Consider the following 18,499-nt stretch of genomic DNA (forward strand, 5'->3'; position numbering starts at 1 on the left):
TTTTTTTTTTGGTACAAGGGAAAGAGGCAAACGCCTAAAGACAACTAGGAACTAACATTCCTACTATAAGAGGTACCATAGAGGTCATGCAAAATCCAATGTCTGAGACTCGGAGGAGGGCTGTCATGATAAGTACACCCGATAACGTAGTCTTCACCCATCAAAGCTAGGTGATCCGCCGCAAAGTTTGCTTCCCTATAGATGTGGTATACCTTGATCTCCCAATTCCTTCTAATCAACTCCCGAATGGTATACCTTGATGTAACCCATTCTTATCATTAATAAGATGGAGCCTTTCTTACCTACTCAAAGTGAATGATTGAAATTTCCATAAAAATGAAAGGTCCATTTAACCATTTCTCATTATCTCTTTCCATTCCCCCGTCTTCCACATCTTTCTTCTTTTATTGTAGAACTTTTGTGTGGATGTAAATATTGGTACGTAGGCATTTATTATTTTAATGAGCTCTCTAGAAAATTTCAATTCTATAATTAAAATAGATATGAAAAAAATATACAATAATATTTTTCCTGTTCTAACAGAATTATTTACTTTCTCTATTTTTTTAATTCTAAATAAAAAAAAAGCCTAACACGATATGCAAAACACGAAATGAATTCTCAAAAATAACATGTACGTAGTTAACTCACCTACGCATCATCTTCCAATGAGCCGGCTTTGAGTTTGATGTAAAACAATGAACATTATATATACCATCACAGTACAAATTTCCATCCCTTTTCTCAAGCTATTTCAACAGCATAAAGGATAAAACGACGAGTACTATGGATCAAAGAAAGTAATTCATTTTCCAAATAAATGAATAGTTAGTTGAAGATTGTGCTATGCTAATGAAGCAATTTCTTAATATTTATTTTTTGTTCATGAAACAATCTACGAATCCGACGGCGCATATTTTAACGCAATAATTTAAGTTAATGCGTTTAAAATGGATAAAATAAATAACAATATCATGTACCTTTCATCAATCCAATATTAGAAATAAATTATTTAAATATCATGCAGTTTCAATTTTGACACACTTTTTTTTTCTTCTGAATTTTCGAAATCATAATGGGAGGAGTTGGTTCCTGACTTCCAAACATTCATCTAAATGCATCAACTTAAATAGGTATATTTTACAGGTAAGTTTAATTTGTTGTCGTTGTTATTTTTTTCCATTTCTATTCCTCGTAAAATTTCTAGTTTTTTTATTAAAATTCAAAAATTGATTATTATTATTAGTAGTATTATATGCTCTAATTAAGATAATGACACAAAACAAATAAAGATTAAATATGATAACCATAAATTATAAAATTGACGGACATAATTGTTATTAATTTTTTAAAAATATATCTACTATTTTTATAATATGCACAAATTTATTTTGCCTTTTGATATCCTCATTTGAAAATTGAATATCACTTAAATTCAGTTGATGGACACAAAAAATTCTTAAGTGAACTTAGTTCATCATGTATGATTATCAACCATCCATTTATTATGTGACACGTGATAATAATAAATGTATTAGCCAATTAATAAATATTACATTAATTACTTATCTTTTGATGTGAATTAAATGTGATATTTATTAATTGGCTAATATATTTATTATTATCACGTGTCACACAATAAATGGATGGATCATAATTCTACATGATAAATTAAGTTCTTGCAAGTATTATTCGATGAACACAGGCTATAAAGAAAATATCGTTTCCTAGATAGAAATTGTTATTTACACATTTTTTTTTTACTTTTTTTTTCTTTAATAATGAGAAAATGAATTTTTTTTTTAGTGAAAAGTTGGATTTTAGAAATCAAGAAGGCACATGAGCATCTCAACTAGGTTGACACCCTCTTAGCATATGGATCACGCTTCCAAAAATCCAAAAGTATCATAAATGATTAAAACAAAAAAATGCCATACATGACGGAATAAAAAAATTAGCAAAATCTCTAAGAAACATGCCTACTAAAATCTTTTCTAGTGCGTTTTTCAAGAAAATGATGGAGAACATTTAAATAAAATCTTAATAGCTCTTACTCTCTCATTTTCGGATTGATAGTCATCTTATTATTTAAGCGTTTTAAATTATAGGTCATTTTTAATTTTTTATAAACAATTTTAAAACTAGAAGTAATTTACGCCCAATAAATATGACTAGTTATTTCAAAAGAATTAATTACTCCATATTTCAACATTAAACAAATGAAAAAAAAAATTATTTATGCCCTTAAAATTTACCGACAGGATCAAGTGAGTTTTTAACGTTCAGAAAGATTCAAATGTGCCTTTAATGTCTCCTTAAAAAATGAACAATCAGACCCTCCGATTTTGACAAACAAACCCCTTAATTTTGATAACCAAACTCCCAAAGTCTTATTTATGAGTCATTTATTCGCATTCTACCTATAACTTTTCAATACTAAAATTTCCACCACACTTGTTTATCCAACATTTTCTATAAAAGGATGTAATGCCGTGAGCATAGAAAACCATCTAAAGGGATTAAGTAAGACTATCACACTCTTTTTTCCATTATTTTCAACATTTTCTCATCTATATTGAATTTCAGTAAGAGCTCTATTTTTCTTTTTTATTAACTTTTGGATTATTTGTACAGAGGTGAAATCGACCGTTACTGTAGGCAATGGAAGGAAAAATGTCTCTACAATGGATCTCTTACTTAATAGCAGCATGGCTATGGTGCAGTGTCGCGTTTGGAACAACTTTGGAGCTGTCGGCAGCCTTAAAACCAAACGAGAAATTTCTTGAAAGCTACGAAGAAAATTTAAAAATATTGCGCGACCAATCAGGAAATTCAGCAGACCTCAGGCATGGAATTCCGGTGCTGTTTCATAAGGCTAATTTGCCTTCCAGTGGACGGTTTTTTACATTAACGGTGAATGGAACTTGCGAAATCAAACTCGTAATCGACAAAACTAACGTAAAGATGGTCGCCTTCATCGCGAATACCAACGGATTTATATATAACGTCACAGATTTAGATGATGCAGAAGCAATCAATGGATATGTGGCAAATATGACAACTCAACAGCATTTGATGCCGTTCAGCAATAATTATGATGAGCTTGAGAAAGTTTCAGAATACAAAAGAGAAGACGTGCTGTTGGGCTATCCATGGCTAATCCAATCCATTGATGAGCTTTATAGTTATCAACCGGGTGGCAGTAATCTTGTATTTGTAGCTGCTTCGACGATGAGAATAAACCAGCTGATTACTGAGGCGGGACGATTCAGGGAAATCGAGCTTTTGATTCGTCAGGGTATTCGATACAACGACACTTTTAAACCGACTCAGGGCATGATTGACTTGCAGGATAAATGGGAAAATCTTTCTCGTGCAGTTCAAGAATCCGGTGTACAGGGAGCTTTTCGTAACGCAGTTCAAATTGTAAGACACGACGGAAGCCAGATTTCTATCGACAATGTCAGAAGTTTAATGGGAATTCTATCTCTGATGCCGTTCCAGTGTGATGCTCCATCGACGACCTTTTCGCCTCTTATAAGATCCGTCGTTCCAAATCTGGACGATGGTGGCGTTTGTGAATATGCCGAGCCGACGGTTTGTCTCGTGGGCAGAAACCATCTTTGTATTACTCTTGGTCCATTTTGTGGGAGATTTACTTTAAAAAGAGACGGTACAATTCGAACAAACGGCGTCTGTCTTGGCACTAATGATGCAGGAGACTCCCTTACAGCGACATATTGCCCCGATGTTGTCTCAGACGTTAATCGGTGGGAATTAAGCGACGACGGAACATGCATGAGCCGTAAATCCGGTTTGGTTCTGGCAGCAACAGCAACAGGGGCGCTTTTCTTACAGAACAACAGTTATACAGCGGGTCAAAGTTGGTTAGCAACTAATTCTTTAGCACCTTTTATGGCACCCATTTACGGGATTAAAGAGCTCTGCTTGCAGTCAAATGAAACTGATATCTGGTTAACGAATTGCACGAAAGAATCGGAGCAGCTCTGGGCTTTCTACGCTGACGGTTCGCTTCGACCTATGTTAAATCAAATAAACTGTCTTAGTACCAATGGAACCAGGGGAAGCGTCGTCAAAATTCTTTCATGTGATCCTACATCCTCCGGGCAGCGATGGTTGTTCAAGAATGATGGCTCTATTTGGAGTAAATATTATAGATCGGTGCTAGATGTTTCTGGCTCCAAACCAGAGCGGAAAAGAATACTCCTTTGGGGATTCAACGGAAATGCGAACCAGAAATGGACACCATTGCTGTGATTTATTATGTAGCTTCTTAATAATATCAGTACTCTTTGTCGTGTGCAATGCTTAATAAGAGGATAGCATCTTATTGCTGCCCCTCATGTAATAAATGGAACGTTATTTATGAGCATAGTTGTGCAATGTCTCACTCAAGTAAAACTATTTCACCCAGCTATCTTTGGGAAGGATACACTTCATTATTAATCACCGTAATTAGCTACCAGCCCGCCATCTCATATGGCGGGCTGGTGCTAAAATACATGGGCCTGCTATCTCAGATAGCGGGCTGGTGGTAGGAGGCACAAAAAAAAGAATTTTTGTGTCTATGAGACACAAAAATGTCAAAAACCCCACTTCATTAATAATTCTATTTCGGATTGGCCAATCTTAAATACTCTTCATGTTAAAGGAGTGACTAGGAAAATTCCGAGGTGTATCTCAGTAATTTGGCAACCGCCGCTTTCTCTGTGGACTAAAATTAGCACGGATGGTTCTTCTTTGGGTGCTCCAGGTCCTTCGGGGGCAAGCGGGATTTTCAGAAACGCAAGGGGTTTCAGTTGTGGTTGTTTTGCTTTCAATTAGGCAACTCTTTTGCATTTCTTGCTGAGTTAGAAGTTGCGTTATTTGCAATCTCTAAGGGGAAAGAACTGAACTATTCTCATGTTTGGCTCGAATGTGATTCCACTTTTGTTGTCAATTTTGTTAAGCGAAAAGATATGCAAATTCCTTGGAGATTTAGAACAAAATGGATAAGTTGTCTGAATTTCATTAGCAGTATCAATTTTGTTGTTTCTCACATTTTTAGAGAAGGAAATGCAGTTGCGTATTCTCTCGCTAGACATGGAGCTTTAAATAATGGACGCAATTGGTGGCATCAATTTCCAGATTTCTGTAATATCAGTTTCTATGAGAATTTTTCGTTTAAGGAAAAGTTCAAATTTTGTTAATCTGCTAAATTTCTTATTTCTATTGGCTATGCAGTTGATTGGAGTTTCTGCTGTTTGCTTGGAAGACTGTTTCTACATTTTCGTTGCCGCGTTTCCGGTTTATGCTTCTTCGTGAATGTAGTTGCTGTTGTCGATTTTCTGCTACGTCTCTACTGTTTTTTTGTTTCTGCTACATCTCTATTTATGTCGCATTGAAGTTCTTGCGGTTGCTCGTAATTGCTTGTGTAGCTGATATGCGGACTTTTCACATCTTGCAATTTTGAGTCGTTGATCTTCAAGAAGGTGGAGTTTTTTTGTTGCTGCAGAAGTTTAAAGGGTATTTTGCTTAGATTTTTCTAAGCTTTTTGGTTATTTTCAGTTTTGTAATTGAACTTTTTTTTTCAAATTTTAATAATATGGTTGCGAGGAAAATGCTGTATTATACACTAGGACGGTGTCAACCTAATTGAGATGCTCGGATGCGTTTTCTGATTTCTCGACTACAATCTTTAAATAAAAAAATAACATTTTTATGTATAGTATATAAGTAGTTTATTGCCACATAAATCACTTTCATCAAGTAAATTGCTGCTGAACATACAAAAGCTATTGCCTTGTGCTATTATAATGGTTTTTAATCTGCTATATTTGCAACAATTATCCAACAATTATTCTTAGCACTAATAAACAATTGTGGTTGTTTTTTTCAATTTTATTTTTCAAATTCTATCTATTTTTATGCTAATAAATAAGAATACTTTTATAATAGCTAAATTTTGAAATTTTAGAAATATTTTAAAAAATTAAAACAAAATGATGAAATATATAAAAGTAAGGAGTCAATTTGGTCCTTCAACTTGCGACTCGGGATCAAATAACTCATTTTGACCATTTTGATCAATTAAAAACAATATTTTTAATTTTTAGATCTATTAAGGATAAATTAATATAATATGGACAAATTTAAGGGCCGGGATGATTCAGTTTTATCCTTAATTAACCTAAAAATAAAGAGTATTATCCTTAATTGACCTAAAAATTAAAAGTATTGTCTTTAATTGATCAAAATGGCTGATAGTGAGTTATTTGACACCAAGTCACTAGTTCAGATACCAAATTGACCCTTTGCTCGAATTTATAATTCAATAACTTCAATTCGAGGAAGAACTGGGAACAGCTAACTATCAGAGATTGGACATATGAACACAACATAAAATAATAATACAAAGATACCTTACTTCTAAAGCTCTAATTTCTTATCTCTTCCTTTTCTCATTCACCTTTTACTTTATAATTTCTCTTTTCACTTTTTGGACGGCCATTACTTGTCATCTACATTAATTCCTTCATTGGTTTCTTCAATTTCCTACTCTATAAATCACACAACACTTCACATTTTAATTAACCAATTGACATCTTGAAGTTGGTTTTTACTTTTCATAAGAAAAACCAACTTTTATGCATAAATGGCTGCAACAACTTATTATCATAACACTAGTGATCAAACTCAAAACTCGTCGCAAAGAGCGTTAGCGATGGTGTTAGCTTTAGTATCCGCAGTCGTGCTATCGCCATTGTACGTCGGACGAAGAAACGACATGCGTTTTTACGAGACGAAATGGATTTCGTCAGGATTTGTACTTCCAATGGTTCTTGCTGGACTAATAATTGCTATAAGAACTACTTTTAATTCACCTTCTACTTCTTCAACATCGGCTAGAGGCTCATTTATACCTTGTGCGGATCCTTCGTTGGTGCTTAGAATTGGAAGTTCATCTTGGGGATTAGCTGGGATTTTAGTGATGCTTATGCTTGTACTGTCGTGGCAAGAAACAATTCAACATTTCTTCTGGAGATAGAGAGACTAGAGAAATTATCTAATGATTTAGTAATGTAAAATTGGTTCGACTGTAATTCTATTTTGAATCAAATAATATCAAGTTATTATTAGTAAATTATTTTTATGCAAGTGAATATGGTTAGCAATACTAGTTAATTTTAATTGCTCCATCAAATCAAACTTCATTCTTTTCTTTCATCTTCTCGTTGCGTTAAAAATTTATGCGGAATCTATAGCTAGATTTGCCGCTCTTTCGATTTACTTAGCTTGTATGATAGTTTTGTTAGTTTTCTAGATCTACAAATTGAAAGATCATATTTTAATCTTGTGATATGACTTTCTTTATGTAATTTGATCTTGATTAATGGATTCTAACTATGGGGCCTAAAAACCCTTTGGAAAAAAAAAAGAGAGTGAAACTCTTAGAATGCTTTAACTTGTACTTTAGAAAGGCTAATTTTTTTACTTATATCTATTTTTTCTCTTGCTTGTAAGGAAAGCACACAATAAAGTGGTATAATATAATCAAATTTATTCATTTGCATTGTCAATAATTAATAAAGCATACAATAAACAACTAGAGTATTTATATGCTTCAAACAGATTCATATTTAGATGGCAATGCCAAATACTTTTTTAACTGAATTGTTTCATATGTGTGTTATCTTCGTCGATAAGTTTTCATAAAATTAATTTTGATGGTGCTATCGATATGAATTTCAAAATATGAGTTTTTGGTTGTATTGTCAATGATTTTGCAAGTAATTTTATTTTTATTGAGGCTCGACACTTTATTGGCGTTGAAGATTGAATTGTGATGGACATATAGCACTACATACATCGATCAAGGGGAGTTGTTCGCATACTATATGATCTAATTTGGAATGAAAATGTCAAATTTCGAACAATGCTATTAATTCCTCCTGTAATAATAATAGAGATGTCATAGTTATATTAAAAGATGTGAATTGTAAATATAATTGGATTTATTTAATGATTAAAAAGACCTTGTCGATAACTGCTTTTGCAGTAATTATCACTTTATTTTGGAATGACTATTAAAAAGTCTTTCATTTTTGTATATTTACATTTTTAAATTTAATTTTGGACAGACCGACAATTCATCCTAGCAAATTTAGATCAGTCTGGCCAATTAGATGGAAAAATATTTTTAAGATTATTGATAGTAAATATATGAGTCAATACCTCTAAGACCCCTCACATTTGTTATAATTCACAATTTGATACCACTTATTTAAAAATCAAACGATTTGATACCTCTTTCAATTCCGTTAACTATTAGGGGCTTCTGTTAGTTTTTTTAATAATTTGATATTCACTTTCAAACGATTTGATACCTCACTTTCAATTATGTTAACGATTTGTTATCTTATTTTCAAACGATTTGTTGCCTCATATTTAATTCTATTAACAATTTGATATCCTATATTTAACAGAAAGTTGTAATTGTTTGTAAAATTAAAACTGAGATAATAAATCTTTAATTTTCAAATAAGATGTACCAAACTGTAAATTATGACATACATTGGGGTCGTAGAATAATTTGCTCTAAATATATTATACTTTTTGATGTTATAAATCTTCTTTGTAATAAACCTCTTGAATTATGATTTCCTCCAAAAATATAAACGAAAGAACATTTAAACGATGACGTTTTCTTACCATCAATACCGCATATGCTGCACGCGAGTTCTTAAACTCGTCAATTTTTCGAGTTGCAACTCACCTGATCCCTAATCTTCAAAGGTAATGCAAAATTAATTCCCCTTCACTTCAAATCAATCTTTTAATTGTTTAAATTGAGTAATTTTTACATATTTAGGGTTCAGTATTACGCATTCAGTTCAATTTCCCAATCTTTAAGAATCTGTAATCTTCTTACTTTATTTCAATTCTTGCTGCTGTATGTAATGATGTTAAAATGAATGTGTTGTATTATTTTAGAGTATGGCAGAAGGAGATGAGGATTTGCCGAGAGATGCAAAGATTGTGAAATCTCTGCTTAAATCAATGGGTGTGGAGGACTATGAACCTCGCGTTATACATCAGTTTCTCGAGCTATGGTACCGTTATGTTGTCGATGTTTTAACCGATGCTCAGGTTTATTCGGAGCATGCTGCTAAATCTTGCATTGATCCTGATGATGTTAAGCTTGCTATTCAGTCTAAAATCAATTTTAGCTTCTCACAGCCGCCCCCGAGAGAGGTCGGTAACTATGTTGCACGGAAACTTATTGAATTGAATGATTTCGACATTTTCCTAGGCTTCTGAAACTATTCTATTTTTATATAAAAAAATTGTTTCAACCCGAATTCAGCTTAGGTGCATCATAGGTTACTGATATAGATAAAGTAATTTTGGCATTTTTGAGGCTTCTAAACTCCGAAATCTTAGATTGGTAATCTGTTCTTATAAAATGGTTATTGTTTCGACGGAGTTTCAGCTTAGGTGCAATGTAGGTTACTGAAATAGCAATTTTATAATCCAAATGAATGATTATAAAATGTTTGAAGAAATTGAATTCAGATTAGTTAGAGAAGAGACAATAATTGTTGTATTTTGTTATCCTTGGAGATGTATTGATGAGGCTGACATGTTTGAATTGCAATAAGCCAGGTCTTACTGGAATTGGCTAGAAACAGGAATAAAATTCCATTGCCGAAGTCGATAGCTGGACCAGGAATGCCGCTTCCACCTGAGCAAGATACATTGATTAGCCCGAATTACCAACTCGCTATCCCGCGGAAGCAGTCGGCTCAGGCAGCGGAAGAAACGGAGGATGACGAAGAAAGTACTGATCCTAACCCATCTCAAGAACCAAAGACGGATGCCCCCCAGAGTACTCCTCAACGGGTATCGTTTCCCCTTGTGAAACGCCCCAAGTGATGTTATTTCTGAAGTTATGACGCTGACTTCGGATTCTGATAGGAATGTCTTGTATTCGTATTCAGAGAAATCAAAAATCTGCAGTAATTTGAGAACAAGAATTGACAAAAGAGAATGCCTGATAAGATCCACAATGCACATCCAACATGGTGGAAAGAAAGATGCTTAGTTGCTTATTTATTTACCTGACCTAATCTTTCTTCCTGTCAGGAACATATGTCCTATTGTTTTTTCCTTGTCTCGCATAGTTAGAATTATGAGAACAAGAATGCCTTGTAAACTATAATCTGAAAAGGATCAAAAAGAAAATATTCATTTAGATGGATAGTTGTTGTTTTCTTAAAGTAGCTTTGTATTAACTTCTGTCCATGCACCAAAATTTGTATCCTTGTCTGGTTCCCCTACTGAAGTCATTGCACCAAGCACCATGTCAGTATTAAAAATAATACTATTGTTAAAATCACCTGGCAGGTTGAGCTTTTGAGTGAGTTGATATGGCATTTTGAGCGAATTGGTCATTTGACACGATATTAGCCTTCATGATTGAAAGCTCTAGAGTTTGATTCTTAGTAACTTCCAATTGACTAATTAATTCGATTCTTAACAGCTTTCAATTGACTAGTCAAAATATTTGAGTACAATATGAGATGGTTATTATGTGTATTTATTTATTCATGCTTCAACCCTGATGAGTATTAGCGTGAGGACTGTGTTAAAATAGTTGAAGCCAATATTATCTAACAGTTAAGACATGATTTTGCCAGTTAAGAGAAGTATGAACCCTGCAGCTGTTTAGCCAGGTCGTGGGAGTGGATACCATTTTGGAAGTTTGATAAGAAAACTTTTTTCTCATTACAGGGTATTTGCTGTGAGGGGCGTAGATCACAATCAACATTCCATCATGTATATAGTGAAGCAAATTTCTAACTCTATTACATTTTAGCTAACAGGCCAGTTTTAGAAAATTACAACACACCCATTATCAAAGGAAGCACGATTGAAACCTTCTAAAAAATTGATTTTTTTTAGGCCTTTTCTAGTTAGTCATTTGTGTTCACATACCAGAACCATGTAACTGTTCTGTACAAACATATGTATATACAAAAACAACCAATTGTCACTAAATATGGTATATACTACTTGGGGGACAATGACAATCACTAAACATCAACTTCTCCGACCGGTTGTTGCTGTTGATGTGCTCGAGACAGTAGTCAGTCCACGGTCATACATGCGCTGAATCTCCTCTCTGCACTCCGTCAATGATTTGTCTGATATGGCTGGAGTTAGCTCCACCACATCCCCCATTTTTAACTTGCATAAAGGATCACTCAGTGGCTTGTGATTCAACCTTGGCCTCAATTCTTCCTTCACCGGAAACCCATACAACGACCATCTTGACCTTCCCCGACCAGCCCTTTCGAGCAGATCCATCACTGTTGAGTTTGCACAAAACTCTTGCACTGACATCTGCAGAGCACCCATACAACGGCTCAATAAGCATTCACTCTCAAGGATAAAACATAACTACAATAAAAATATATTTAATAAATACTAAAATAGAACATAGTTTATCCATTTAAAAACATCAAGAGGTCTCCATCGTCATTAACGAATTATAAACTCGCAAATCAAAAAATTCTTACTCAAAAAGTTCTTTGTCCTAGTATTGATTAATAACCTTATACCTATTATGTGTTTAGCTTCTTATCATTAAAATAGACTCGGAAAATGAGAGAATCAAACCTTGTCATTCTCAATCATGATGACGAAGACAGGTCCATCCTGACCACAGTGAGGCTTGTAAGAGTATGGGCAACCATCAGAATGTGTAGGGAATGAACAAGGATGCTTTACGGAAACATCATGGCCAACAGACGATCGATATTTGCTCATTGTCTCGCACTGCCAGGTGACAACCCATCGTGCCCACTCAACCATCTGAAGCACATAAGAAGAGTGCTTGCAATCATCTTCCTTGTATCTCCAATGAGCTGCAAATCCACATTCTGCCTGCAAATGCATCTCCTTTGTGCGAATTTGAACTTCAATTGGAACCATGCCTTCAGCCTTTACTACCGTGTGGAGGGATTGATACCTATAGATCAAATTAAAATTAGAGAGGAAAAAAACAAGTATTCATAATCAAACTACGGTTGAGTCAAAGCATACCCATTGAACTTGGGACGACTTATGTAGTCCTTGAATTTTCCGGGAACTTCCTCCCACAACTGATGAACAACTCTTAATGCCCTATAACAGTCTTCCTCATTTTCAACAATCAGACGTAACCCATGAATATCGTGAATCTCCTCCATGTTCAGCTTCTTCCTGCAGAAATCAATAACCATCAGAGGACTATCTCAACTGCACATATTGAACAGCATTACATCATGAACTTCAATCACAATTTTATGTGTAATATGTTCACAGTTTGTGCAATATCTAATGAACAGAAGAAACCATATAGAGACCCATGATTAGCAAAACCTAGTATTAGGCAAAAAGCTGCAGTGATTACGCTTAATATGATGAGCAATTCAGTGTTATAGTGAGACCAATTAAAGCTTTCATACAGAATCAATCACGACATCATTTGCTAATCATCTCAGCCATAGCCACACTAGGATTAGACTGTGTTTCTTTAAAGACAAGTTTCCATTCAAACAAATACAGAGAAGAAGTTGGAAGGGAGATAGATATGGATAGAGAAAGAGAGCATACTTCAACATTTTGCAGTATATGCTATACAAGCTTTTATGCCTCCCAGAGAGAACATGGTAAGATATGGTATCATCCTTGAGAGCTTGCTCTAATTTTTCTGTGGCAGAACTAATTGGTGCCTCGTCAGAAGTCTCCACAAGTCTAGAGGATAGATCTCTGTGCTGATCTGGGTTGAGATGCTTAAAGCACAAATTCTCTAGTTGCTCTTTCCAGCTATGGATTCCCAACCGATTAGCCAATGGTGCAAATATTTCCAGAGTCTCCTTAGCAAATCTTTGTTGCTTGGCAAAAGGCAATGCATCCAATGTCTTCATGTTGTGCAATCGATCAGCTAATTTTATGAGGACAGCCCTCGCATCTGCCATAGCAAGGAACATAGTATGCAAGCGATCTGCTTCAACAGTCTTGTCTGCTGTATTATTCTCACGTGCAAGCTTACTCAAGTGGCTAAGCTTGGAGACCTGATTAAATGTCAGAAAACATCAGAAACTTCCATAAAAGATCACAAAGGAACTAAGACTAGATGAATAGCAACGTTTCAAAAAAGACCTGAGAGTGCAAGATTAACAGAAGTTAGCAATGAAAAACATCTAACAACGGGAGGGACTGCTCTGAAATAAACTAAGATCAATCTAACTTGCAAATTTCTAACCACTTCTAAAAGAGATATGTTGTCATCCTATTACAATTTTTGAGATAGCTATCATAATGAGATGTAAAGCTGATTAAAAGAACTTAGTCCAGACACATAGTCTAATGGCAGCCAAAACTATGCATTGACAACACGAAAAAATGGTTTATTACGAGATATTTCATTCAGACACAGTCCTGAATTTCAAGCAACTAAACTTTTAAATTATCATGCAAACAATCAATACTCGAATAAATCACAAGAGTTCAGATTCTTACCCCTTCCACTAGATCAGCAACCCCAGCTCCAAATGTTCTAAAAATATAGTCATAACTCAAAAAAGAATCGTCAATAGTGTCATGTAAAAGCCCTGCAGCAACCACAGTAGAGTTAGCACCAATCATCGCAAGCAAAACCGCAGTCTCCACACAATGCTGTAAATAAGGATCTCCACTCGCCCGCATCTAAAATCAACAACAAAGCAAAATTCTCAACTTCACATAACAATAATTCACAATCGAATACATATTCAAAATACAAAACTCAAATCTCTACCTGTCCTCTATGCGCTTTCTCAGCCTCATAAAAAGCTTTAATAACAAAATCTTCATAAAAGATTTTATGCTTCAATTGTGCATCCAACAACAATTCTTTAGCATAAGGCTCATTAATAGCCTCCACAAAGCTATCCTCCATATTGAATGTCAACTCCTCCACACCACTCTCAACCTCATAATCAACGCATGATCCAAGACCATGTCTCACAAATCCATTCAGCAATCCATTAGCCCCACCGCGAAACGAGCTTTGAAACCCCAATTCGCAGCTCTTTTCTCGATTAATCCTCATCGGAGGACTCGTAGAACACGAAACCGGACCCTGTAACACAGAGATTGGACTCTGATCTCTCTTAACAGAAGAACCCCCATTAAGATACTTATTACTCGGCGAAAACCGAAACGAACTGCTCAATTCCTTCAAATCCTCCCCTCTATCAAGCCATAACGACCCTAATTCCTCCCTATCACCGGAAAACGAGCCGTGTTTAACCGTTGAAGATGAAAATAAACAGGATAAACCGCCAATTACCGGTTTTTGTGAAGAGGGTCCACTAGAAGAAGCTGTGGATGAAGATCTTGAATTCAAATCAAAATCATAGGAGCCATTGATTTGACATGGGTGTGGTGCAGAACACACACTACTGGGTGGACTTGCATACAAAGCTATGGTCGAAACCGCCATGAATAATCAGATTTTTTTTTATTTTTTGAAGCAGACCGAGAAAACCCAATTCAATTCAATCAAATTTAAGAAAGACCCAGAAATTAATTTTAAGAAACGAATTCGTTAACGGATCTAATTGGGTTAGAAAATGGTTAAGGAACCTAATTTGAGTTTTATAAGCAACTAAATTGAAAAATTGAAGGAAGTGTATTTACAAATTTATACAGATTGGTTAGGATTTACAAGGAAATTAAGCCGTAAAATTGAAGGGAAAATTGAAAAAGAAGAGTCAAAGACGATGGGAATTCGTAGTGTTAGAGAGAAACAGCGACGAAAGTTTCGTTGTTTTATTTTTTGTATTTGGATTGATTTTTGGGTTGTGTCATTCTCATTCTCTCGTCTCCGTTCTTTATTAATTGCTTTGCGGCCATGGAAAGAAATTGTTAATGTACTGAAATGTCCTCTGTTAATAACAGAAATAACGGTTTTGTGCTATGGATATTTTCACAATTAGGGAGTATTGAAGAAGAAACTAAGTAGAGCAATTTTTTGTTTATTTTTACAAGTAAATTATTCTTTGTTTTTATGAAATTTTATGTTTTATATGATATGTATTTTGTGGTAAAAAAAAACAATAATCAAGCTCTATAAAAAAGAAATCCTAGCCTAAATTTGAGATATACTTACAAAACTATGACAAACTAGGTCCAATTAATTTAAATAAGCTAGTTGTATTCATTTTCCTTATTTAAATTTAGTTAAATAGTTTTATATTGAATGTTCATATTTCCTCGTCCACAATTATTAATCGACCAGTTTATACTTCCAACGTTTTAAATTATAAATTTGCTATTATTTTTAATAGTTAATCACATAAATATCTATAATATATTTCATTAAATTAATTTTGTTGAACTAAATTAAATTAATTATAATTTTAATAGTAACAATGATTAATAATATTTTCTATTTATATATGATTTAAAAATATCATTAGTGCTATATATTTTTCATTTTAATTTATTTTAAAAATAGTTATGGGATTTATGAGAATTACATTAAGTTAGACATGCTAAAGTTATTTTAGTTGACTATAAAGATTAATTTTTATATATATGTACATGTAAGTTAAATAAATTAATTATTTGTGGGTGGAGTAATACTACTATTAATTATGTTTATTTTAAGGCTAAATTACCAAAAAATGCCAAACCTATACGTTTTGTGTCAATTATAGCCAAACCTTTAAAAATCACCAGATTTAGCCAAACCTTATATGTTCTGTTTCTTTTTTAGCCATTTTTGAATCGAACCGGTTTTTCTGACACCGTGTCGTCCACGTCACCGCCAACTAAGCAATTGGCTGACATAACAGCTGAAATATTTAAATAAGGTTTGGCTATAACTGACACAAAAGAAATAGGTTTGGTATTTTTAGGTGAATACAAATAATTTTAAATTCAAACCATTTTTAAAATTTAATAATTAGTAAATTAATCATATCATTTATAAAATTTATATATATTTAAAAAAATTAATATTTCCTATTTAATACTAATTAAAATTAATTTTAATTTTTTTATTAAACCTAATTAAATCTAATATATTTTAATGAATATGAAATTAAAAAAAATGAATTAATGTTGAATTAAATTTGGTGAAAGTGTTTAATGTTCATGATGATTTTAAACTTGATTTATTATTTTTAATGTTGTTGAGATCTTATTATAACTGAGTTTAGGTAATAAATAAAATAGTTATGTGTAAATTAAGGTAAGATTTTGGCTATACCGAGTAAAATGACATATGCGTTTATGCTTATAAACATCATGACGAACAATTGGGTCTCAAACGACGGCGATGTCAACGAACGGAAATTTAAAAAAAAACTAAGATGAATATGACATTTTTTGTTTTTAATAGAATTTAAATTAATTACATATCCATCAAATATGTAAAAACAATTTATTAGAATTAATTAAATTTAGTAGAAAAAAAGATTAATTTTAATTAGCGTTAAATAAAAATATTATTTTTTAAATATATATGAATTTTATTATAATATAATTAATCATTTAATTATTTAATTTTAAAATTAGTTTTATTCACCAAAAAATACCAAAACTATGCATTTTGTGTCAGTTATAGCTAAACTTTATTTAAATATTTCAGTTGTCATGCCAGCCAATTGCTTAGTTGGCGGTGACGTGGAGGACACGGTGTCAGAAAAACCGGTTCGATTCAAAAATGGCTAAAAAAGAAACAGAACATATAAGGTTTGGCTAAATCTGGTGATTTTTAAAGGTTTGGCTATAATTGACACAAAACGTATAGGTTTTGTATTTTTTGGTGATTAAGCCTTATTTTAATTAGTGCATTTCATTGAGAGCGTCAGCTACATTTTAGCTACAATGACATTTCCTTAATCAATTCAGTTAATAGTAACATAAAATGTTAATGAAAAGGCAATTAACATAATAAGAGCATCTCCAATGGTATTTTTCAAAATAAAGAGCATCTTTTGTAAAATAAAGAGCATTTTAAAGATAAAGAGTGATATTTAAAATTTTACTACAATGGACTCTTTAATATCATTTTTTTATTATATATAATTTTAATAATTAATAATAAAATAAAAGTATTAAATAATAATAATATTAAATTAATTTCCTCTCTGATATTAAATTTTATTTTATTTTTAAAAAATATTAATAAAATATTAAATATTAATAAAATAATTTTTTTATTTAATTTTTTATTTAATTTTTTATTCAGTTTTTTTACTAAAAGTAAAAAAAATAATATTTAAAAGTAAAAATAACCACCTTATTTTTTAAAATTTAAAATTTTACTATTTGAAAAATGAAGTAGAGAGTGAAAATGGCTCTCTACATGTGGAGAGCCATTTTCACTCTCTACTCTAAATATAAAGAATAGAGAGTCCATTGGACTCCTAATTTATTGTCAAACTCTTTAATTTAAAGAGTTTGACAATTTTAGAGAGTCCATTGGGGATGCTCTAAAATAGTTATAAAAGCTAGCGTGGGAATTGGTTTTGGTATTTTGCGGGGCCAATTCAATCATCCAATGATGGTTTTATTAATTTAATATTTTACATTGCTCTTATCCTCTTACTCTTTATTACTCCCTCCGTCCCGTTTAAGAAATCCCATATTTTATTTTGGGATGTCCCATTTAAAAAGTCCCATTACTATTTTTAGAATGTTTTTCCATTGAATACCCTATTTTACCCTTATTTTTGTTATCTTAATAGAGCTCCATGGAAAATTCCACTATCATTAATAGGGGCAAAACATGAAAAAACATGAAAAGACAAAGATAATTAATGTTTTCTTAATCTGTGTGTAAAGTCAAATGGGACTTCTAAAATGGGACAGAGGGAGTATTTATTTAAATATTGTGTAGCTTTCTTAATCTTCTCTTAACTGTTCTAATTTAATTAATCAACATTTGAACTCAGTTGATTTGTGCTTTAGCTTTTGGATAACATCCAGCAGGATATGGGTCCACTTATGGATATTTATCATCATCACTAAATATGCTTATCTATTTCTTATTTTCATTACTTTTTTATTGTTTTGTAATTTTATTTAATAAGCATTGTGTACAAGAACTATTTGAGGATACATTATTGAAATGCAAACATTTTAAACTAAATTTATTTAACATATTATAACAGTAAAAAAATTTAATTAAATAAGCATCACTATGTTTAACAGTTAACACTTTAGAGAGTTAAGATTTGATTCCTACAGCACTAACATTTTCGAGATTTGGATCATGTAAGATAGGATAGATTAATCATGTAAAACAAAAAGGACAGAATAAACTATTGGCAGCTCATTATTAAATACTAACTATTTAAAAAATAAATTTTGCTAAATAGATCTCTTTGGATATAATTTAAATTATGCTTTATATATTTATGAATTGATAGATAATTATTTTTGAAACCTTATAAAT

General features: G+C 32.5%; 3 protein-coding genes across 3 annotated transcripts; 2 read left to right on the plus strand and 1 right to left on the minus strand.

The window, feature by feature from the left end:
• The first annotated feature begins 2,425 nt into the window (after positions 1-2,425).
• Positions 2,426-4,390, plus strand: LOC126682312 (ricin-like). Its single transcript, XM_050377953.2, has 2 exons — positions 2,426-2,523; positions 2,635-4,390. Exon 2 carries the CDS (start codon positions 2,662-2,664, stop codon positions 4,276-4,278), a length of 1,617 nt encoding a protein of 538 aa, XP_050233910.1. The 5' UTR covers positions 2,426-2,523; positions 2,635-2,661; the 3' UTR covers positions 4,279-4,390.
• A 4,295-nt stretch (positions 4,391-8,685) lies between these two features.
• On the plus strand, positions 8,686-10,255 carry LOC126679940 (transcription initiation factor TFIID subunit 9). Its single transcript, XM_050374962.2, has 3 exons — positions 8,686-8,796; positions 8,995-9,255; positions 9,667-10,255. The coding sequence occupies exons 2-3, from the start codon at positions 8,998-9,000 to the stop codon at positions 9,934-9,936; spliced, it is 528 nt and encodes a 175-aa protein (XP_050230919.1). The 5' UTR covers positions 8,686-8,796; positions 8,995-8,997; the 3' UTR covers positions 9,937-10,255.
• Positions 10,256-10,933: 678 nt separating this feature from the next.
• LOC126681075 (probable GTP diphosphokinase RSH2, chloroplastic) lies at positions 10,934-14,903 on the minus strand. The gene is made up of 6 exons (XM_050376453.2): positions 13,847-14,903; positions 13,570-13,755; positions 12,661-13,121; positions 12,109-12,267; positions 11,683-12,034; positions 10,934-11,406 (listed from the first exon to the last, which is right to left on the minus strand). Exons 1-6 carry the CDS (start codon positions 14,531-14,533, stop codon positions 11,104-11,106), a joined length of 2,148 nt encoding a protein of 715 aa, XP_050232410.1. The 5' UTR covers positions 14,534-14,903; the 3' UTR covers positions 10,934-11,103.
• Between the last annotated feature and the right edge of the window lie 3,596 nt (positions 14,904-18,499).

Source organism: Mercurialis annua, linkage group LG5, assembly GCF_937616625.2.
Source record: "Mercurialis annua linkage group LG5, ddMerAnnu1.2, whole genome shotgun sequence".
Classification (NCBI taxonomy): Eukaryota; Viridiplantae; Streptophyta; class Magnoliopsida; order Malpighiales; family Euphorbiaceae; genus Mercurialis; species Mercurialis annua.